At 47.1% G+C, this 22,972-nt stretch overlaps 1 protein-coding gene across 2 annotated transcripts in view; it reads left to right on the top strand.

Moving 5' to 3' along the window:
• The window catches only part of mrvi1 (murine retrovirus integration site 1 homolog), a 129,312-nt gene that overhangs the window by 82,467 nt on the left and 23,873 nt on the right, over positions 1-22,972 (top strand). For both annotated transcript variants that reach the window (XM_078220849.1, XM_078220848.1), the window contains 5 exons: positions 3,305-3,335; positions 8,363-8,503; positions 12,417-12,548; positions 14,952-15,105; positions 21,296-21,345. In XM_078220849.1, coding sequence (XP_078076975.1) covers positions 3,305-3,335; positions 8,363-8,503; positions 12,417-12,548; positions 14,952-15,105; positions 21,296-21,345 — 508 coding nt within the window. The remainder of the gene's footprint in view (positions 1-3,304; positions 3,336-8,362; positions 8,504-12,416; positions 12,549-14,951; positions 15,106-21,295; positions 21,346-22,972) is intronic.

The following is a 22,972-nucleotide window of genomic DNA, read 5'->3' as shown; positions in this document are numbered from 1 at the left end:
TTTATCCTCCTCCATGTAGTCTCTCTCTCTCTCTCTCCCATTTTCTCTTCATTTTTCTCTCCCTTTCCTAACTTTTCTGTCTCTCTCTCTGTCTTTCTCATACAGGCAGTTTCTCTGCTTCCCATAACCTTGTGTTTGAAAAGTGTGGAATGGAAGAGGTCAGTGCCCTAGGCCTGTTATTGATGAAATTCATGACCCTCTGCTCAACAGGCAGGAGAACTGAGTTCCGTGGGTTTGGCAAGAACTACAGCAATGATTCCATTTGGACAACAGAACTGCACAATCTGATAACAAAGTGAATTCACCATTTGAAACATGATCATCATTCAACAGTTTGCATTTATATAGCACCTTTAAATGGAGTAAAATGGCCCAAAGCAATTCACTGATGAGCATTACCAAACGATTGATTTGGTTTGATTTATTATTGTCACATGTATTAGTATACAGTGAAAAGTATTGTTTCCTGCGACAAAACATACCGTTCATAGAGTACATAGTGGAGAAGGAAAGGAGAGCATGCAGAATATAGTGTTACAATCATAGGTAGGGTGCAGAGAAAGATCAACTTAATATGTGATAGGACCATTCAAAAGTCTGATGGCAGCAGGGAAGAAGCTGTTCTTGAGTCGGTTGGGATGTGGTTTCAGACTTATGTACTTATGTGGAAGTGAGAATGCCCGGAGTGCATGGGGTCCGTGATTGTGCTGGCTGCTTTTCTAAGGCAGCGGGAATTGTAGACTGTGTCAACGGATGGGAGGCTGGTTTGCGTGATGGGCTGGGTTCACAACCCTTTGTAGTTTCTTGCGGTCTTGGTCAGAGCAGGAGCCATACCAAGCTGTGATACATCCGGATAGGATGCTTTCTATGGTGCATCTGTAAAGGTTGGTGAGAGCCGTAGTGGACATGCTGAATTTCCTTAGCCTTCCGAGAAAATAGAAGTGTTGGTGGGCTTTCTAAACTTTAGCGTCAGTGTAGAGGGACCAGGACAGGTCGTTGGTGAACAAGAATTGACACCAGATTTTAAAAGACTTGGTCAGAGAGGTGGGTTTTAAGAGTACCTCAAAGGAGAAGACAGATGTATAAAGGTCCGGGGAAGGAATTCCAGAGCTTGGGACACAGGCAGTTGAAGGTACGGTCACCAGTGGAGTGACGGAGATCGGGGATGCTCACGAGACCAGAATTGGAGGAGTGCAGGTACCTCAGAGGATTGTAGACCTGGAGGAAGTGACAGAGGAATGGGGGAGTGAGGCCGTGTAGAGGTTTGGACACAAAGATGAGAATTTTGAAATGGAGGCATTGCTGGACTGAAAGCTAGTGCAGGTCAGTGAGCGCAATGTGGGAGGTGAACACGACTCAGTCCAAGTTAGGATACAAAGACCAGGGTGAGGGTTGCAGCAGGAGGTGAGCTGAGGGAGGTGCAGAGTTGGGCGATGTTATAGGGAAGAAAGTAAAACCACAAATAGCCAATTCAACTAGTACCAGAACTGAGAGGTTATATCAAGAAAGGCTGAAAAGGGCCAGAGCTCCTTCCCAAAGTAGAGAAAGCTGAGGGGTGACCTGATCTTAAAACTTTGAGGGGATTTGATAGGGTAGATGAAGATGTTTCCACTTGTAGGACAACTCATATGTAAGATAAATCCAATAGAGAATGTAGGAATAACTTTTTTTTCCCAGAAAGTGCTGAGAATGTGGATCTCAGTGCCACAGGGAGTGTTTGAAGTGACAAACAAAGACGCGGTGAGAGGTCACACAACACCAGGTTATAGTCCAACAGGTTTATTTGGAATCACAAGCTTTTGGAGCGCTGCTCGTTCATCAAGTGACCTTTACTTCACCTGACGAAGGAACAGCGGTCCGAAAGCTTGTGATTCCAAATAAACCTGTTGGACTATAACCTGACGTCGTGTGACCTCTCATCTTGTCCACCCCAGCACAACACCAGCATCTCCCCATCATGGGGCTAACATATGCATTTAAGGGAAGGCTAGGTAAACTCATGAGGCAGAAAGGAACAGAAAGATATGCTGATGGGATTAGATGAAGATGGGTGGGAGGAGGCGTGCGGAGAATAAATACTGGCGTTGACCCAGTGTTTCCGGGGTTGCCAACTCTGGTTGGAGACATTCTTACAGATTTGCTCATGTGACACTCTGACCGCATGATGAATGACCGTGTGATGCTTAATCACATGCCTTCTACGGATGTTATTTCATTTACGCCCAGAAAGGTTGGGTTGCCTGTAGTTGAGCATTTTCACTTCTGGTTTCACACTGTTGTGTGAGAAGTTCTGTCCCTTGATTGCCGTGATTTTGGTGTTCCAAAATGAACTGACTGCTTCCACTGCCACTACTAAGTATTGCATTTTGCTACTTATTGTATTTAATGTATCACTTTATATGAAGCCTGTGACAGCACAGTTGAACCCAGCCTGGTTTGTAGCGAGTCGGATCCAAAAGTCCTTTTCTAAATCAGCTCTCCCAGCACAGTCTCCCAATTGTAATTGACTTAAATGTTACGATTAAGTGAAAGAGTAATGCAGATCTTACACACACTTCCACAGCCCCCCCCCCCCCCCGCGCCCCCCCCCCCCCTCCCCCCCACCACCCCCCACCACCCCCCGACGCGACTTCCCGATTCACACTTGTATTCCACATAGTCCCATCTGGTTGGGGGCAATGTCATCAAGCTCAAGGCGGCTAATGATGTCCCAGAGTGGGGGGGGGGGGGGGGGGGGGGGGGGGGCAAGCGGTGGGGAGTGACGCACTGGAGCAGGAAATGTAAACTGCTAACCTTCCAAATTGGCGGGGGCAGCGTTCAGGGGTGGAGTCCCCCAAATCCAGGAAAAGAGGGCAGCACGGTGGCACAGTGGTTAGCACTGCTGTCTCACAGCGCCAGGGGACCCGGGTTCAACTCCGGCCTCGGGTCATTGTCTGTGTGGAGTCTGCACACTCTCCCCATGTCTGAGTGGGTTTCCTCCGGGTGCCCTGGTTTCCTCCCACAGTCTAAAGATGTGCGGGTTAGGTGGATTGGCCATGCTAAATCGCCCATTAGTGTCCCAAGATGCGTAGGTTAGGGGGATCTGCCATGGTAAAGGTGTGGGGTTACGGGGATAGGGCAGGGGAGAGAGCCTGGGTTAGATGCTCTGTCAGAGAGTCAGTGCAGGTTCGATGGGCCGAATGGCCTCTTCTGCACTGTAGGGATTCTATGATTCCAGGACTGTTGGAAAACCAAGTTAGATTGAATGGCTTTTTGTGTGCCATAACTCCCATGTCACTTACAATTTTCCCTTTTTCTCTTACAGTCTGCCTCCTCTGACTGAGAAGGAAATTGAGGTGGGTGTTTTTCATTTCCCTGCCAACAGCGGTTTGTACTGTGCCAGAATATAACTCCATTAAAACATCCTCCCCTCATTGAAAATGTAAACCAACATGAGCATAAATGTAACAAGTCTCCCATCAAAGGCCCTCTCAAAGTCTCCTGTGGCTATTTATGACGTGTCTGTCTGCCTGGAGGTCGAAGGGCAGGTTTTCAACTGCAGAGAGTCCTGGCACCAAGTCAGCAACAACTGGCTGTCTTCTCAATGCTGACCAAGGCTGTACTAGGATTAAACAGTCGGAACAGATCCATTCCTAAGATCAACGACATATTTAAACCTATTTTCTCTCCCACCACCCCCACAGTGTGAGGTCCCAATTCAATCCAGACAGCAAGGGTAGCTCCAAAGATGTGCGCGTTGGGCGGATTGGCCATGCTACATTGCCCCATAGTGTTAGGGGGTTAGCAGGGTAAATACGTGAGGTTACAGAGATGGGGCTGGGTGGGATTGTTGCTGGCTCGATGGGTTGAATGGTCTCCTGCGCTGTAGGAATTCTGTGATTCTGTGTATCAACTTGCACTTAAATAGGGCCTTTAACTTCATAAATGTTGCTTGTTCGCGGTTAAACACCGGAAAAAAGAGGGAGAGGTTATGAGATGTGGCCACCAACTTAATCCAAAACGTAGAAACATAGAGGATAGGAGCAGGATGAGGCCTTTTGGGCCTTCGAGCCTGCTCCGCCATTCATTACGATCATGGCTGATCATCCAACTCAATAGCCTGTCCTGCTTATAGAAACATAGAAACGAAAGCAGAACGCCGTGAATGCTGGAAATTATAGAATTATAGAATCCCTACAATGCAGCAGGAAGCCATTCAGCCCATCGAGTCTGTACCAGCACTCCGACAGAGTATCTTATCCAGGCCCTATCCCCGTAAACCCGCATATTTATCCCGCTAATTCCCCTAACCTATACATCTTGGGACACTAAGGGGCAATTTAGCATGGCCAATCCATCCAACCCACACATCATTGAAGTGTGGGAGGAAACAGGAGCACCCGGAGGAAACCCATCCAGACACGGGGAGAATGTGCAAACTCCACACAGACAGTCACCCAAGCCGGGAATTGAACCCGGGTCCCTGGCGCTGTGAGGCAGCAGCGCTAACCACTGTAGCACCCTACAAATCTGAAATAAAAACAGAAAATGCTGGAAATACTCAGCCAGTCAACGGCAGAAAAAGGCACTGATACGGTCATTGATCAACTGGAAAAATAGTTGTGGGAGGGGGCCTGAGTAGGACTGGAGCAAGGAATTATTCTCACAGCCCACAAAAAGCCAGGCATAGCTGGCACCCGTGCGGGTACACATAGGAACATTGGAGGGAGTGAGTGGAGGTGAAGGAGAAGTTGTTCAATGTGAGAACCAGGCAGAGGAGGGTGGTGGTGGATGGACTCTGGTTGAACCTCCCTTCAGGGAAATAAACAGAGCTCTCTGACGGTCCTGGTTGGGGGATGGAGGTGTAGGGGGATTGGATGTCCATACTGAAAAGGAGATGGTTAGGACCAAGAAGCTGGAAACTGTTAAAATAACGGAGGGCATAGAGTCATAGAGGTTTACAGCATGGAAACAGGCCCTTCGGCCCAACTTGTCCATGCCGTCCTTTTTTTTAAACCACTAAGCTAAGTCCCAATTGCCCGCATTTGGCCCATATCCCTCTATACCCATCTTACCCATGTAACTGTCTAAATGCTTTTTAAAAGACAAAATTATACCCACCTCTACTACTGCCTCTGGAAGCTCGTTCCAGACACTTAGCACCCTCTGAGTGAAAAACATTGTCCCTCTGGACCCTTTTGTATCTCTCCCCTCTCACCTTAAACCTATGCCCTCTAGTTTTAGACTCCCCTACTGATGCGCTATCAATTAGGCAAAAGACTACTTGTGTGCCAATACAACTGTAGGCTTTTATTCATTACAGAACCAGGAGCACATCCCAACAGGTAACCGACCCGAACTGAACAAGGGGGAGGAAACAGCCACCTTTATACCAGGTGACAAGGGGAGGAGCCGGCAGGGGATGTGTCCAGGCATGACAAACACACACAACGGTGGTCCAGGCAGGACAAAGGCACAACTGAAGTCCACCACACCTACCTTTTAGAGAGTGACACAGAAGAGACACAGATCACATCAGAAGAGACACAGATGTAGATGGGAAGAGACTGGAGAAGGGGAGAAAAAATAAAGACAGGAAGAAACCTATTACATTTCTGACTTTTCCCAGTTAGATCATAGAACAGTACAGCACTGGAACAGGCCCTTCGGCCCACGATGTTGTGCTGAACATTAGGCCAAATTAAACTCATCCTTTCTGCCTACCCTTAGTCCGTATCCCTCTATTCCTTGCATGTTCATGTGCTTATTTAAAAGCCCCTTCAACACCCCTATCGTATCTGCCTCCACCACCCCTGGCGGTGCATTCCAGACACCTACCACTCCCTGTGTAAAAAAACTTGCCCCTCACATCTCCTTTGAATTTTCCCCCTCTCACCTTAAGTGTATACCCCCCGGTATTAGAAGTTTCATCTCTCGGGATTCCGACTGTCAACCCTATCTATGCCCCTCATAATTTTATAGATTTCTATCAGGTCTCCCCTCAGCCTCCGCCGCTTCAGAGAAAACAACCCGCGTTTGTCCAGCCTCTCCTTATAGCTCAGACCCGCTAATCCGAGCAGCATCCTGGTAAACCTCTTCTGCACCCTCTTCCAAAACCTCCACATCCTTCCTGTAAATGTGGCGACCAGAATTGAATGCAATTCTCTTAAGTGCAGCTTAACCAAAGTTTTATAAAGTTCTGATTTTTTTAAAAAAAGACCTGAAACATGCGCTGGGATTCTACCGCCCCGCCCACCATGGAATCGGAGCGGGGGAGGGGCGGAAAGGTCCGTTGACCTCGGGCAGAAATTTCCAGTCTTGCTTGAGTGAGGCCATAAAATCCCGCCCCGTGAACTCTGTTTCTCTCTCCATAGATGCTGGCAGATCTGCTGAGTATTTTCAGTAATTTTGATTAAATTAGTCAAAGTTTTAAGAAGACCTTTATGGAGCATCGGTAATATAAATAAAATGGTCCAATTTCAAAGGAGGTGCAGAAAAGAACTGGGTTGTATGTACATAAATCTTTGAAAGTAGCAGGTCAAGTTAAGAAGGCTTTGTTAAAGAGCATGAGAAATTCTTGGTTTTATTAATCAACACAGAGTCCAAAAACAAGCAACTTATTTTAAACCGTTACTAAACACTGGAAGGACCTCAGTTGGAGGATTGAGTCCAATTCTGGGGAGCACACTTTAAATAATATATCAAGGCCTTGAAGAGGGTATAGAGGATATTTACTCGAGCAGTAGCAGGAATGAGGGACTTCAGTCATGTGTTGATATTGGAGAAGCTGGAATTGTTCTCCTTCGAGCAGAGAAGGTTAAAAGGAGATTTTATAGGAGTGTTAGAGACCGTGGAAGAGAAACTGCTTCCAGTGACAGGAAAGTTGATAACCAGAAGACACAGACAGTGAATACAGCAACAAAAACAGAAACTGCTGGAAAATCTCAGCAGGTCTGACGGCATCGGTGGGGAGAGAATAGGGCCAATGTTTCTAATCTAGATGATCCTTCGTCAGAGCTGAATACATATAGTGAACACAGGCTTGGTCGACCCAATCTCTCCTGGTATGGCAATGCTGCCATCCCAAGAATCAGTCCGTAAGCATTTATTGCAATCCCTGTAAAGTTGCAGTGATTGTGCCTTTTGGGATCAATCTGCAGAGTAAGACTCACATGACCAATAAGGAAGCAGGGTGGGGGAATCACCCTGGTAAGTGCGGGCTTCTGTATTCAGAGTCACCTCGGGATCTGATTGCAGCCACGAGGCTGCAGGCCCCTGTGTAGCTTAACCTATAAATAAATGAGTCATGTTCTCCCTAAACTGGTGAATGAGCATCTTTACACAAATATATCCTTTCTTAGGTAAGGAAATGCAAGACTCCAGATGTGGTCTCATTAAGCCCTGTACAGCTGCAGCAAGATGTCCTTGCTCCTTTACATAAAACCTCTTCCAATGAAGGGCAACATACTGGCAAAAGAGCCAAAAGGGGAGAAGATGACCCCACTTGGAGTACTGTGCTCAGTCCTGGTCACCTCACTATAGGAAGGATGTGGAAAAGATTGAAAGGGTGCAGAGGAGATTTACAAGGATGTTGCCTGGATTGAGTGGCATACCTTATGAGGATAGGCTGAGGGAGCTCGGTCTTTTCTCCTTGGAGAGACGAAGGATGAGAGGAGACCTAATAGAGGTGTATAAGATGTTGAGAGGCATAGATCGGGTGGACTCTCAGAGGCTTTTTCCCAGGGTGGAAATGGCTGCTACGAGAGGACACAGGTTTAAGGTGCTGGGGGGTAGGTACAGGGGAGATGTTAGGGGTAAGTTTTTCACACAGAGGGTGGTGGGCAAGTGGAATCGGCTGCCGTCAGGGGTGGTGGAGGCGAACTCAATAGGGTCTTTTAAGAGACTCCTGGATGAGTACATGGAGCTTAATAGGATGGAGGGTTATAGGTAGGTCTAGAAGGTAGGGATGTGTTCGGCACAACTTGTGGGCCGAAGGGTCTGTTTGTGCTGTAGTTTTTCTATGTTTCTATGAGATTGTCTGGCAGGACGAGCTGTTATAATTTGGAATGCCTGTCTGAAAGGGAGCAGATCCAACAGTAACTTTCAAAAGGGCCTTGGATAACTAGTTGAAAAGGAGATATTTGCAGGGCCATGGGGAAAGAGCAAGGAGAGTGGGACTAATTGGATACTTCTTTCAAAGAACTAGAACGATGGGCTGAACGGCCACCTTCTGTATTGTAAGATTCTCAGATTAGAGCAGGTTTATAACACAAGGAAGAGGGAAGTTTTTTCACGTCACATACCACTGTCTGTCCCAGCCTGTCTGTCCCAGCCTGTCTGTGTACAGGACATTACAATCTCCTGTCTTATTTGTTTCCTGCAGAACACGTTTATACAGCTCTCCCTGGCATTTAAAAATGACAGCTATACACTGGAAGCAAGGCTGGGCCTGGCGGAGAGAGAGAGGAACTTGGCTGAGGAGAACACAGAAAAGGAACTCGAAAACTTCAAAGCAGAGATGAAGGTGAGATGCACTGCCTGTGAGCTCATTGAAACTGATCCTCCTGCTCACAGTGCTGACGTTCTGACCTAATAGGGCCAGTGGAAATGAAGCTTGGTGGAGTCAAATACTTGTTTCACTCCACATCCTGTTCAACGCCAACTAAACTCCGCAGAATTGGACTCTCAGCCAAATCCCTGGCCCATTTCCCCTATCCTCCACACCCTGGACTTACAAGATTTGCATGACTTTGTATGTGCTTTGTATCTGAGTCTCCCTTTGGACCCAATTCAACCAACAATCTCTGTGCACTCCCTGTGGTTATTCAGTGTGCGGATGTCAGGACAAAGGGAGCTGTATTAAACAATTTGCATTTATATATCACCTTTACTGCAAAACGTCTCAAGGTGTTTACCCAGTCTCATGAACTTTGACATCGATAACATGAGGGATATTAGGACTGATGACCAAAAGAGGCAGGCTTAAAGGAGGAAAGAGAGGGAGTGAGGTGGAGAAGTTTAGGGAGGGAATTCCTGAGCTTTGGGACAAGGAATCTGAAGGCACAGCCACCAATGGAGGAGCAGTTAAAATAGGGGATGCTAAAGAGGCTGGAACTCCAGGGCCAGTGCATAGCCAGTGACATTCTTTTTTGAGATGTAATTATTGTTGGAATGTCAGCAACGTAACAGCTAATTTAACCAGCAAGATCCCACAAACACCAATGCGATCAATCACCAGAACATCATACTTTAGACGTCGGTTGAGGGATAAATCAAACTGTGGAAACTCTGGAGGTATTTCCCTTTTGTCCAAAGCTGGGAAAATCCTAACCCTCAACCGCTTACTTCCCATGGCTGAGGAAATCCTCGCAGAGACACAGTGTGGCTTTAGAACTTTCAGAGGAACCTCTGACATGGTCTTTGCTGCTAGAAATTCCAAGGAAAATGTCAGGGACAACACCAGGAACTCTTAACGTTCACCTGACCAAAGCATCTGACTCAGTAAATCTGGAGGCTCAGCGAATTGTGTTCCAAAGATTTGGAGGTCCAAGAAACCTCGACACAATCCTGCAATTGCTCCATGATGACACAACTGCAATGATCTTGACTGGGAGATTGAAGCAGACAGCTTCAAAATCCAGACTGGGGGTAAACAAGGCTGTGTGAGAGAGTCCCCATACTATTTAGAATCTATCTGAGAGTAACAATACAGTTCATCAAAGATCATCATCCCTCTGACACCAGTGTTCAATAGCACCTAGATGGAAACCACTTTAACCTCAGCCACCTCCATGCCAAAACCAACCTGGCCACCATAGATATACATGGTCTACAGTGTGGGAATGACTTCAATGACGTTGCCCACACTTCACCAGATTTGCAAGCCACTCTCAATCTCTTCCATTCAGCATACAAAGAAACTTGGCTTATCCTTGAATGTTGCCAAAATAAAACTCAGATATCAACTCACACCTGGTCAGCCAAATATTCCACCTCCCACATATGTTGAAGGAGGGACTCTGGAAAATGTTGAACATTTCCCAGACCTTGGCTGCACCCCTCTCAATAAAGGCCATCATTGAATAGGAGCTCCAACACTGGATCAGCTGCACCAGCTCAGCCTCCATCAAGCTGTGAGTGTTAGACAACGAAGATCTCCACATGTCCACAAAATGCCTGGTGTACAGAGCAGTTGTTGTCACCGTGCTTTTGTGCTGCAGCGAAACCAGGACAGAGTATCAGCGAGACATGAAGCACGAGAGAAATTCCAGCAGCAATGCCTCTGTCGTATCCCCTGGATTCAATGGGAGGAGGGTGACACGGTGGCACAGTGGTTAGCACTGCTGCCTCACAGCACCAGGGACCCGGGTTCGATTCCCGGCTTGGGTCACAGTCTGTATGGAGTCTGCACGTTCTCCCCGTGTCTGCATGGGTTTCCTCCGGGTGCTCCGGTTTTCTCCCACACTCCAAAAATGTGCAGGTTAGGTGGATTGGCCATGCTAAATTGCCCCTTAGTATTAGGGGGGCAGGCTAGGGTAAATGTATGCGGATAGGGACTGGGCGGGATTGTGGTTGGTGCAGACTCGATGGGCCGAGTGGCCTCCTTCTGCATTGTAGGATTCTAAAGGTATTGCAGAGAGTTGAACAAACACTACTGCCCTTCTTGAAGCCAGTGCCACAAACATTCAGGCAAAACTCCTGAAAAATCCACTTAAAAAGATACAAAAGTCTCAAGACTCAAGAACAACTTCTTCCCTGCTGCCATCAGACTTTTGAATGGACCTACCTCGCACTAAGTTGATCTTTCTCTACACCCTAGCTATGACTGTAACACTACATTCTGCACTCTCTCCTTTCCTTCTCTATGAACGGTATGCTTTGTCTGCATAGCGCGCAAGAAACTGTAAAGTAATACATGTGACAATGATAAACCAAAATCAAATCAAATTCAATGAGGTGGACACTGTCAGTGTGGCAGGAAATCATGTCCCCACCTGGGTCTGTTTTCAAACTTTCAACTTTCAAATAGCCATCGTTCAAGGGGAGGACAAAGAAAATGCTTCAACGATACTCTGAAGCTCTCCTTGAAAACTGTGAATCTCTCCTTCAAGTGCGGCATCATTGACACCAATGACAGGGTGAAACTTGTTACCAATCACCCGGTGCAAACTTGTCCATCCGCCTGTATAACAGTTTGAGTTGCAACGTCTTAATAATGAGGCAGAGAGGCAGCAGAGAAGGAAAGAAAAGGAAGCTAAACCTGCACTCCAGGTCCCACTACCCTGTGGGACATCCTGCCCCGTTTGCCCAAAGCTCTGTGGATTGATAATCAGCCTGCTGGGTCACATGAAGACGCATGGCTGAAACTCACTACCCCGAGTAGACATCATCCTAGAATCGAGGGACAGGCAATAACGTCCAGGGATAAATGTTGGCCCAGGCCTCAATAGGCCCATGAATTGTATGTAAGAACAATGAAAATTACAGCACAGGACCAGGCCCTTTGGCCCTCCAAGCCTGCACCGTCTGAACTAAAACTCCCTACCCTTCCGGAGACCCTCTATTCCCATCCTATTCATGTATTTGTCCGGACACCCCTTAAAAGTCACTATTGTATCCGCTTCCACTACCTTCCCTGGCAACGAGTTCCAGGCACCCACCTCTGTGTAAAAAACATGCCTCCTTTAAACCTTGCCCCTCGCACCTTAAACCTGTGCCCCCTAGTAAATGACTCCTCCACACTGGAAAAAAAGCTTCTGACTACCCACTCTATCCATGCCTCTCATAATCTTGTAGACTTCTATCGGTCGCCCCTCAACCTCCGTCGTTCCAGTGAGAACAAATCATGGCTAATGCCCTCCATACCAGGCAACACCCTGGTAAATCTTTTCTGTACCCTCTCCAAAGCCTCCACATCCTTCTGGTAGTGTGGTGACCAGAATTGAACACTATATTCCATGTAATCCTAGCTATGAATAGGGTGATCATTACTGGGGGACAATGTTCACTCTTGTCATATTGATTCAACAAATAGTTCCCAAGTAACACATAACAAGATTGCAATTCTACAGCAACTTTAAAGCAAGGAAACATCCTAAGATACTTCACAGGAGCATAATTGGGCCAAATGTGACACATGATTTCCCCGCCCAGGGCTGAGGAATCTTGCTGTTCAGAAGAGTAGGAAGTTGATCCCCCATGTTCTATCCTTCAGACAGCACCAATCGAAAGTACATTGTCATTAATCGCATTGCTGTTTGTGGAATGTTGCTGTGCACAAACTGGCTGCCATGTTTCCTACATTACAGCAGTGCCTACAAATCACAAGTACTTCATTGGCTGCAAAGTGCTCTGGGACAACCTGAAGTCATGAAAGGTGCTATAGAAATACAGGTTCTTCCTTGCTTTTCTTTTACTTAATTTTGTCTGCCTTGCAGTCCTCCACTTCACTATTGGTGAACTCTGACCATCGAGACGCCCATCAGAGGCTCCTGGAGACCATCGCTGTACTGCAACGCTTGGCTGTAAGGCTCTCCGGTCGAGCTGAAATGGTGGGAGCCGTTCGGCAGGTAGGAAATGCTAAATAAATGGAAGAATTTAGTTCATGCAAACGCCTCTTTTCCTGATATGTCCCATTCCACTTTCCCCCTATCCCTCAATCTCCTCTACCTCTGTACCTGGCACAGTGGTTAGCACTGCTGTCTCACAGCGCCAGGGACCTGGGTTCGATTCCCAGCTTGGGTCACTGTCTGTGCGGAGTCTGCACATTCTCCTTGTGTCTGTGTGGGTTTCCTCTGGGTGCTCCTGTTCCCTCCCACAGTCCGAGAGACGTGGTTAGGTGCATTAGCCGTGCTAAATTCTCCCTCAGTGTACCCAAACAGGCGCCGGAGTGTGGCGACTAGGGGATTTTCACAGTCGCTTCATTGCGGTGTTAATCTAAGCCTACTTGTGACACGAATAAATAAAAACCTTTTTTAAAAACTTATCAGCCCAGTTACACTATAACTTACACCACAGGTCTACTATCTCCTCTGTTGTGGGAAATTCTTTTAGGTGGCCTGATTAATTTAAAGACTTTTCATTCAACATTTCATTTCACAAAGGCAAAAAAAAAAAGTTTATTCGGTTCAATGAAATTCTTAAACTAGTTTTATTGAGACAATTGACATGTTAGAATCAAAAACATTACAAATTAACAATATTCAGACAAACATACAATTAAGACAAGACAAATCTCATTTTAACCAAAATGAGAGATTAATGGATCCACCTACACAGCTAATGAGCTGGCAGCTTTCACAAAAGATCTCAGATTTCATACCATAAAATGTAGAATAGTTATACTCTTTTTTATCAGATTAATCAGCCCAGCACTTAATTAACAGCAATTTTATTCATTCACTGATCTGTCTATCTACTGATGATATGTCTTTCAATCAATAATTCTCTGACACCTTCAAATATAACTTCAATTATTAGTCAGTCTGTTTTATGGAAGTTTCCTCCCAAAAAATGGCTTCTAATGATTCAGCACTTTATCTAACCAATTTAAACCGCTTCTATTGAAGGCATCTTTATCTATTGGACTTATTTTCTCCAGTTTAGAAATGCATTGGAAATTTGCATTATTTGTGCCTGACCTGTGCTGATATCTTTCATGAATACATCTTTCATTTTACTGGTTCGTTACAAATTCATTTCTTGGAGACATTGTTAAGATGTTACTTAAATATTTTGTCTTATTCTCAAGCCACACATTAGCTGCTAATTATCCTCATGTTGGGTATTTAGAATTAATCAGAATTCTCAACTACGCCCTTCAACATAGCTTTTTTGGATCAGCCTTGACTGTCCCATTCATCATGTAAAAACCTCAGTGAGGCTATCTCCGGATCTTCATTAACCCAACTCCAATTTCAGATCCACTCTTGCTCAGTAGATGTCACTGGCAAAAGTGTCATTAATTGCCCAATCAGTTACTTTGAGAAGGTGAGATTGAAGCCCGACTTGTGACCCACTGTGATGAAGGAGGGTCACTCATGCAGCCCACTCATTAGCCCAGGTTCTCCATCACTGGAATGTAATCTGGCAATATCAAAGAACAAAGAACAATACAGCACAGGAACAGGCCCTTCGGCCCTCCAAGCCCGCGCCGCTCCCTGGTCCAAACTAGACCATTCTTTTGTATCCCTCCATTCCCACTCCGTTCATATGGCTGTCTAGATAAGTCTTAAACGTTCCCAGTGTGTCCGCCTCCACCACCTTGCCCGGCAGCGCATTCCAGGCCCCCACCACCCTCTGTGTAAAATATGTCCTTCTGATATCTGTGTTAAACCTCCCCCCCTTCACCTTGAACCTATGACCCCTCGTGAACGTCACCACTGACCTGGGGAAAAGCTTCCCACCGTTCACCCTATCTATGCCTTTCATAATTTTATACACCTCTATTAAGTCTCCCCTCATCCTCCGTCTTTCCAAGGAGAACAACCCCAGTTTACCCAATCTCTCCTCATAACTAAGCCCCTCCATACCAGGCAACATCCTGGTAAACCTCCTCTGTACTCTCTCCAAAGCCTCCACGTCCTTCTGGTAGTGTGGCGACCAGAACTGGACGCAGTATTCCAAATGCGGCCGAACCAACGTTCTATACATCTGCAACATCTGACCCCAACTTTTATACTCTATGCCCCGTCCTATAAAGGCAAGCATGCCATATGCCTTCTTCACCACCTTCTCCACCACCTTCTCCACCTGTGACGTCACCTTCAAGGATCTGTGGACTTGCACACCCAGGTCCCTCTGCGTATCTACACCCTTTATGGTTCTGCCATTTATCGTATAGCTCCTCCCTACATTATTTCTACCAAAATGCATCACTTCGCATTTATCAGGATTGAACTCCATCTGCCCTTTTGTATTGACTCTTCAAGTGATGCCTCTGACTAATCTGAGGGTATGTTGCATGCTTACAGGAGAAGCGCATGTCCAAGGCCACAGAGGTGATGATGCAGTACGTGGAGAACTTGAAGAGGATGTATGAGAAGGATCATGCTGAACTCACGGAATTTAAGAAGCTGGCCAATCAGAATTCAAACCGTAACTACAGTCCGTATGGAGACAGCAGTGGTAGGAGCACCTAGTCCAATCTGGGGATCCCCGACTCAGTCCTGAAAAAACGCTTTGCTTCCTGATTAGCAGAGAGCTCGCTCCCAAATGTGCTTTTCCAGACTCTCGGGACTCGTGGGAATGTGCAATGAGTTCCTCATCTCGGCCTGGTCACTGTGAGAGCAGCGATAATGGCCAGGATTTTACCGGCTCGCCCACCCATCGACGGGCAGCGTGAGCCGGTAAAATCACACGAGAATCGAGAAATTAGGATCACGCCCGATTTTACGAGAGTCAGATTTCCGGCAAGGTCAGCCCCTCACTGGAAATGGGCAAGAGGCTGAATAAATTATTTAAATTTATTTGAATACTTATTCGCATCTGTTTAATGAGCCCGGTGCTCAAGTGTCCGGGCTCACTGGCCTTTATGGCCTCACCGGGAGGGGTTCTCTCCGGTGAGGAAAACACCTGCTCCCCATGAACGGGGAACAGTCATGTTGGCCTCGCTGGTGGAACTGGAAGCCATTGAGACTCCCCCAGGGAGGCCAAGGACAAGGGAGAGTGCCCCTTGGGCAGTGCCAGTCTGGCAGTGCTACCCTGGCATCTTGGCAGTGCCAGCCTGGCACCTGGGCATTGCCCAGTGGACTTTTTGGCAGGGGGGCAGCAGGGGCTAGATGTCCGTGTGTTGTGGGGCTCGTGATTGGCCGCGGGCCCTGCGATTGCGGTGGGGAGGGAAAGTTTGAGAGGCTGTCTGCAACAGCAGGGTCTTGACAGCTCTCTCTCTATCCGTCAGACCCCTGCAGAATCAGAGATCTGCACATGCGCATTAGCTCCCTCTACAGGCTGGCTGGCGAATTAAGCCCAGCCTCCTGCCTGCAACAACTAGAAACAGTCTAGACCATTTTGTCAATGACTAAGTATGTAAGACTGGGCATCAAAACTCACCCAAAAAACGGATCAGGAACTCTCCCATTTTCACGCTAGCTGGACACTTAGAATCAATCTTGTAAAATTCCGCCCAATGTATCTCCTCCACAGCAAGCCTGAGATAGTCAGTCTCATGGCAGTTGACTAATGGGTGAGTGAGCAACACAAGGCCACAAACAAATCCATGACTTTATCCCACTCTTAATCCCAGTGTTTTCCCAAACCTTATGTTTTCCTGGTGTAATCCTATTGTTTTTCTGGTTCAATTCTGGTTTATGCCAGAGTTAATCCTGGTTTTATTCTGATGTTAATCCTGGTAGTACCCTGGTTTTAATCCTGGTGTTGACCTGTGCTTGATATTACTCTGAGCTAATCCTGTTGTAATTCTGGTCTAATTCTAATTTTATTCCAGTGTTAATCCCGGTGTTATTCTATACCTGGTTTTATCCTGGTCTAAAACCTCAACCCAGGCCAATATACTGCACCCACCTCCCATTCTTTTATTTGAATTGTTTTCGAACTCCCTCCACCATCTTTTGACCATGCTGACTGACTCCTGGGTGGGGCAGGATTGGATGGGTTTGACTACATGTGCATTTGAGCAGCATACAGTCTACTCAGCTGACCAAAGCCCATCCTGTCCATAAAACATGGGACAACAAAGAGTTCTCAGCAGGAACCCTGGCCAATTTGCACTCTCCCTTTCTTCAACTTGAGACCTAGGGTGCGATCTTGCGAAAAAAAAATTAGAACGACTGAATGAGCTTTTCGGCGAGTCGCAATCTTATGGCACTTAGTGTGATTAAAGTCCCAGGATGCGATTCTCACCAGTGGGGGGGAGAGGGGGGGGTGGAGGTGGGGGTGGGGGGGGGTGGTGGGGTGCGGGGGTGGGGGGAGAGAGACCTCCTGCTATCCGCACCCCCCTACCTGCCCCACAGACATTGGGGCCACCCCACCCCTGCCAATTGCCCCGTGTGCCGATCTCCCCCCACCTGCCCCGCAGACATCGCAGCTCCCCCCCAACCTATCGCCCCTCACATCCTGTGCCGTTCTAGCAACTTCCCCACCAATCACCCCCGTCTGCAGATTTCCTTCCCCCCGACAAACCACCCCAATCTGCAGAATTCCCTCCCTCCTCGATAATCAGCCCCGTCTGCAGAGCTCTCTCCCTCCTCAGTCACCCCCATCTGCAGAGATCCCTCCCTCCCCAGTCACCCCATCTGCAGATTCTCTCCCTCCCCAATCACCCCCATCTGTAGAGATCCCTCCCTCCTCAATAATCACCCCTGAGGAATTCTCCTCTTCGCTTTCCCCCTGGCATTGCCCCACCCCCATTCAGGCTTCGCCTGCACTCAGGCCCCATCCCATTGGCATTGCCCCTGGCACAGTTATGGTGCCTGGTAGACAGTGCCCGGGTGACAGGTGGGCACTGCCCCATGAGTCCTGCCCCCGACCACCCAGGGGCTTCAGTGGCCTCCGATCCCCGTTGTGAGGCCATCATGTCTGGTCTCCGCTGCTCGAGCCCAGCTGTGATTCTCACCAGTGAGACGCTCGAACGGTGAGGAGGTAAGTGCAAACCAGCCTGGAGGATAGCGTCTGGGACTCACTGTTGACATGTTAATCATGTCATTAATATTGAAATCGGCTTCATGTCCAGAAAGAGAGCAAAGCTGATTTTACTGGCAAAACCGGGCCTGTACAATCGGGACAGGCGGAAACCGGGCACATTTCTGATTTAGACCATAAGATGTAGGAGCAGAATTAGGCCATTCGGCCCATCGTGGCTGATATGATTCTAATCCCCATTCTCCTGCCTTCTCCCCGTTACCCTTGATCCCCTTAAAGACACTCACTGACCTGGCCTCCGCCGCCCTCTGTGGTAAGGAGTTCCATAGATTCACCACCCTCTGGCTGAAGAAATTCCTCCTCATCTCAGTTTTAAAGGAGCCTCCCTTCACTCTGAGTTTGTGCCCTCGAGTTCCCTTCACTCTGAGTTTGTGCCCTCGAGTTCTCGTCTCTCACTCGATCGTGCCACCTTGCCTCGCTGAACGACGGGCGGGACGAGGTTGTAAGATCGCGCACCTTCTGTTGTGCTCCAAATGCTGTCTCAGTTGAGCTTAGCAAACTCAGTTCCATCCAGGATCTAAAGGGATGTTAAAGCGTATGCAGAGCAAAACAGGAGAGTGGGGTTTGACTGGCTGGGATATTAAAGGATATGGGGGTGTAAGGGGGGGGGAGTGGGGTTAGACTGGGTGGAATTAAACATTCGCCGTTCCAACCCTTCCCTCAAAGTTGGTATTTGGTATTCAGTAGCTGAAATACTTGAATTAAATTTTAATGAACTAGTGAGTGCTCAGTGAGCAGTCACTCGCCACAAGAAGGAATGCTGGAAAAAATCCGAGAACGAGTTCTCAAAATTGGGAAGAATTCCTGTTGTTTCGGGTCGTGTATTTTTATTTCTCAGAGTGGGATTAAAACTGGGCAACTTTAAAGAGAGTTCCAAGAACAACAGAGCAAGTGACAGGCACTCATCCAACTATTACATTCTTTAAATTCCCTGGCACCCAGCTGTAAACCTGGCAGGAAAACGTTTGTAGCATCAATTCATCACCAGTAGGTGGCGGAATTGAACTGATCCAAAGGTGTCCCCATTGTTTCCATGACACCCCTGACTTGGATGTTCCCCCCCTCCTCCTGACCTGCTATCTCACACCCACCCTTTTACTTTATCAGAGGGAAACTCAAAGGCTGCGCACCCAGAGTTAGGAATCACAGTCCTCGCCTTTAATCTCAGAGTTTTTAAAATTATAACATTAGTGAATCCCTACCATCTTTCTCTCAGATCATCAACGCAGCAAAATCAAAATGCTGACTTTCCAATTGTCCTTTGACTGGCAAGCCTTTTAGACCATAAGACATAGGAGCAGAATTAGGCCACTCGGCCCATCGAGTCTGCTCCGCCGTTCAATCATGGCTGATATTTTTCTCATCCCCATTCTCCTGCCTTTTCCCCATAACCCTTGACCCCCTTATTAATCAAGAACCTATCTATCTCTGTCTTAAAGACACTCAATGACCTGGCCTCCACAGCCTTCTGCGGCAAAGAGTTCCACAGATTCGCCACTCTCTGGCTGAAGAAATTCCTCCTCATCTCTGTTTTAAAGGATCGTCCCTTTAGCCTGAGGTTGTGCCCTCTGGTTCTAGTTTTTCCTACAAGTGGAAACATCCTCTTCACGTCCACTCTATCAAGGCCTCGCAGTATCCTGTAAATTCCCCCCTCATCCTTCTAAACTCCAACGAGTACAGACACAGAGCCTTCAACCGTCCCTCATACGACAAGTTCTTCATTCCAGGGATCATTCTTGTGAATCTCCTCTGGACCCTTTCCAAGGCCAGCACATCCTTCCTTAGATATGGGGCCCAAAACTGCTCACAATACTCCAAATGGGGTCTGAACAGAACCTTATACAGCCTCAGAAGTACATCCCTGTTATTGTATTCTAGCCCTCTCGACATGAATGTTACAGCACAAAACATACGAAATAACAGCGAGTGTAGGCTATTCAGCCCCTCTATCCCACCTTATAAGATCTAATCCAGAGCCAGGGGTCACACACAGTCTGAGGATTCAGGGTAGACCATTTAGGACGGAGATGAGGAGACATTTCTTCACCCAAAGAGTGGTGAGCCTGTGGAATTCATTAACACAGGAAGTAGTTGATGCCAAAACATTGAACGTACTCAAGAGGCGGCTGGATACAGCGCTTGGGATGAATGGGATCAAAGGTTATGGGGAGAAAGCAGGATTAGGCTATTGAGTTGGACGATCAGCCATGATCGTGATGAATGGTGGAGTAGGCTCGAAGGGCCAAATGGCCTCCTCCTGCTCCGATCTTCAATGTTTCTAATGGTTGATCTTCAACTCCACTCTTCCACCCAATTTCCATATTCCTTAATTCAACGAATGCCTTATAATTGTCTTCCTCTGACTCAGTGGCTGACCATCCGCAGTCCCCTCGGATGGAGAATTCAAAAGGTTCACAATTCTCGGAGTGAAGAAAGTTCTCCTCATTTCAGTCCTAGATGGCCAACCCCTTTTCCTGACAGTGCTGCCCTTTACCCTACATTCCCCAGCCAGCCGTTTGAGAGGTTATGTCTTTCAGTGAGATGGCCTCTGATCCTTGTGCACTCAAGGGAGTCTAGGCCTACTGAATAGAGAAGGAGGCCATTTGACCCATTGGGTGGGATTTTGTGGCCTCGCTCGGGTGAGACCAAAAATTCCTGCCCAAGGTCAACGGAGATTTCCGTTGTTGGACCCTCGCCCGCTCCGATTCCGTGGTGGGTGAGGTGGTAGAGTGGCAGTGATTGTACCTGAGTTAACTCTTTGAACAAGCAAGTCTCACTCTCCCTGCTCTTTTCCCCTCAATTATTTATCCATTTCCCTTTGAAAGCTATTATTAAATCTGCTTCTAATGCAGCACTTTCCAGATCACAGCAGTTCAGTGTAAAGCTTTTTTCCTCATGGCCCCTCTATCTTTGACGGCTCCCTGGTTAGTGGCTGTTGCCACTGGAAACAGTAAATTTCTCTGTAATTTGCACGATCAAATCCACTCATGATTTTGAACATGGAATTCCTCCTCAACCTCCTCTGCTCTAAGGAGAACAACCCCAGCTTCTCAGTCCCTTCACATTTTTATTTACCCAATTGCAAGAGCCAAGGAAAAGCCAAGGGTTATTCCTTGGAAATGTAGGATCTTCACTGATTCTGCATTATCCCGACAGATTGAGGTCTCGGAGTGATGAAGATGGATGCAGCCATAGCCTCTGACGAGGCCTGATGTAGGGGGCTAAAATGGTGGTGGGTAGTTGGATGGCCATTCGCAAGCAGCTCCTGAAAACTCCACCCTTTTAGACTCAGGCCACTCGATTCTATTTGCGATTCTATCTCCCTTGTTTTTGGGGGGGGGGGGGGGGTTCTCCTGTTTGGAATTTGTAGGGCCACAGGGGAAACAGCAAAGGGAATTGAACTAATTGGATAGCTCTTTCAAAGAGCTGGCACTGGCACGATGGGCCAAATGGCCTCACTTTTGCTTTGTGATTGGGAAAGGGCTGTACTGAGCCAATGTCTCATTTGGTGAATGAATAAATCCTCAGAGTATTTGGATCTCGGCAAGTTGAGAAAAATGGGAGGACTGGGATTTGAGGTAAATTGTGGCAATGAAAGAAAATTTAATGGATCGACTTCCCGTCTCCATGAGTTAACTCTTCTGTATTTTCTTCTCAGATGATGGAGTTCCCAGAACAGCCCGATCTATGTCACTCACACTGGGAAAGGTAGGAGGTCAAAGCAAGGAAGCCATTTTCATGCTCAAAGCGGTTGCCATGGCATCCAGCCATCCTTGAGTTATTGAATTCCAACCTGCCATTTCAGCTGTTGGAGTTCCCCTAAAGCTGCTCTCTGTGTTCCAATCTACATCCTGTTCATTGTTACCTGTGGATTATTGATTAGCAAGAAGGAGCTTGTATCGCATTCATAAAATATCTTAGCACACCAGCAGGATGTCCCAGTTAAGCTCTTTAAAAAGACCGCAGTACTTTTGAAGTGTAGTCACTGTTGTAATCATAGAATAGAATCCCTACAGTGCAGAAGGAGATCATTCGGCCCATCAAGTCTGCACTGACAACAATCCCACCCAGGCCTTATCCTCGTAACCCCACATATTTACCTGTTACTCCCTCTAACTTATGCATCCCGGGACATTAAGGGGCAATTTAGCATGGCCAATCAACCTAACCTGCACATCTTTGGACTGTGGGAGGAAACCTACGCAAACACGGGGAGAATGTGCAAACTCCGCACAGACAGTGATCCGAGCCGGGAATCGAACCCGGGTCCCTGGAGCTGTGAGTCAACAGTGCTAACCACTGTGCCACCCAACCATTGTGCCACTATGCCACCCAACCACTGTGCCACTGTGAGTAATGTAGGAAATGTGGCAGCCATTTTGTGCATAGCAAGCTCCCGCAAGCTCCCGCAAACAGCAAAGTGATTAATGACCAGGTAATCTGGATTTCTCTGGTGTTAGCTATCAATGGACAAATTTGGCCTTGGACACAAGGGAGAACTCCCCTGCTCTCCTTCAAGTTGTGGGATCCTTCACATCCACCTGGGAGGCAACACGGGGCCTCAATTGAATGTCTCATCTGATAGGTGGTGTCTTTAGTCAGGTAATAATCCAGCAGAGCGGAATGCCGTCCGGATGTAACTTTCTACCAATGTTTATTGAACTTTTCAAGAAGCAGTTAGATATAGCACTTGAGGTGAAGGGGATCAAAAGATATTGGGGGGAAGGCGAGATCAGGCTATTGGGTTGGATGATCGACTATGATCTTAATGAACGGTGGAGCAAGCTTGAAGGGCCTAATGGCTTCCTCCTGTTCCTACTTTTTTTGTGTTTCATTCAATTGAGATGGAGGCTGGATGAATCCTTGTGTCTATAAGTCAAAGGGATAGTTTCCTCCAATAACCCCTTCCTGAATAGGTCCATGAGCAAATGAACCATTCTCAAAGGCCCTCTGTTGATTCACTCCTGGCTTGACTAACCAGGACCAGTGATTTGGTCCAATATATGATGTGATTTCCCCACATTACAGCAGCGATTACACTTTGAAAGTACATAATTGGCTATAAATTAAGGATTTTCTAAGGTGGTGAAAGACGTTGTATTCATGTAAGGCTAACCTTTTTTTTCAAAGCTATTGACTGATGGAAAAGGGTGACCTTTATATCCACTTGCTGAAAACTTGCTTCCAAAATGAAACTTGGGAGCCCAAAAGATGAGCACAGAGAGATAGCAGGACATTAGTGAACCAGATGGGTTTTTAACAACAAACAACAGTGGTATCATGGGTATTATTAGACTTTTAATTCCAGAGTTGTTTATTGAATTCAAATTTCACC

This window comes from Mustelus asterias, chromosome 9 (genome assembly GCF_964213995.1).
Source record: "Mustelus asterias chromosome 9, sMusAst1.hap1.1, whole genome shotgun sequence".
NCBI lineage: Eukaryota > Metazoa > Chordata > Chondrichthyes > Carcharhiniformes > Triakidae > Mustelus > Mustelus asterias.
This window is presented reverse-complemented; position numbering and strand designations above follow the sequence as displayed.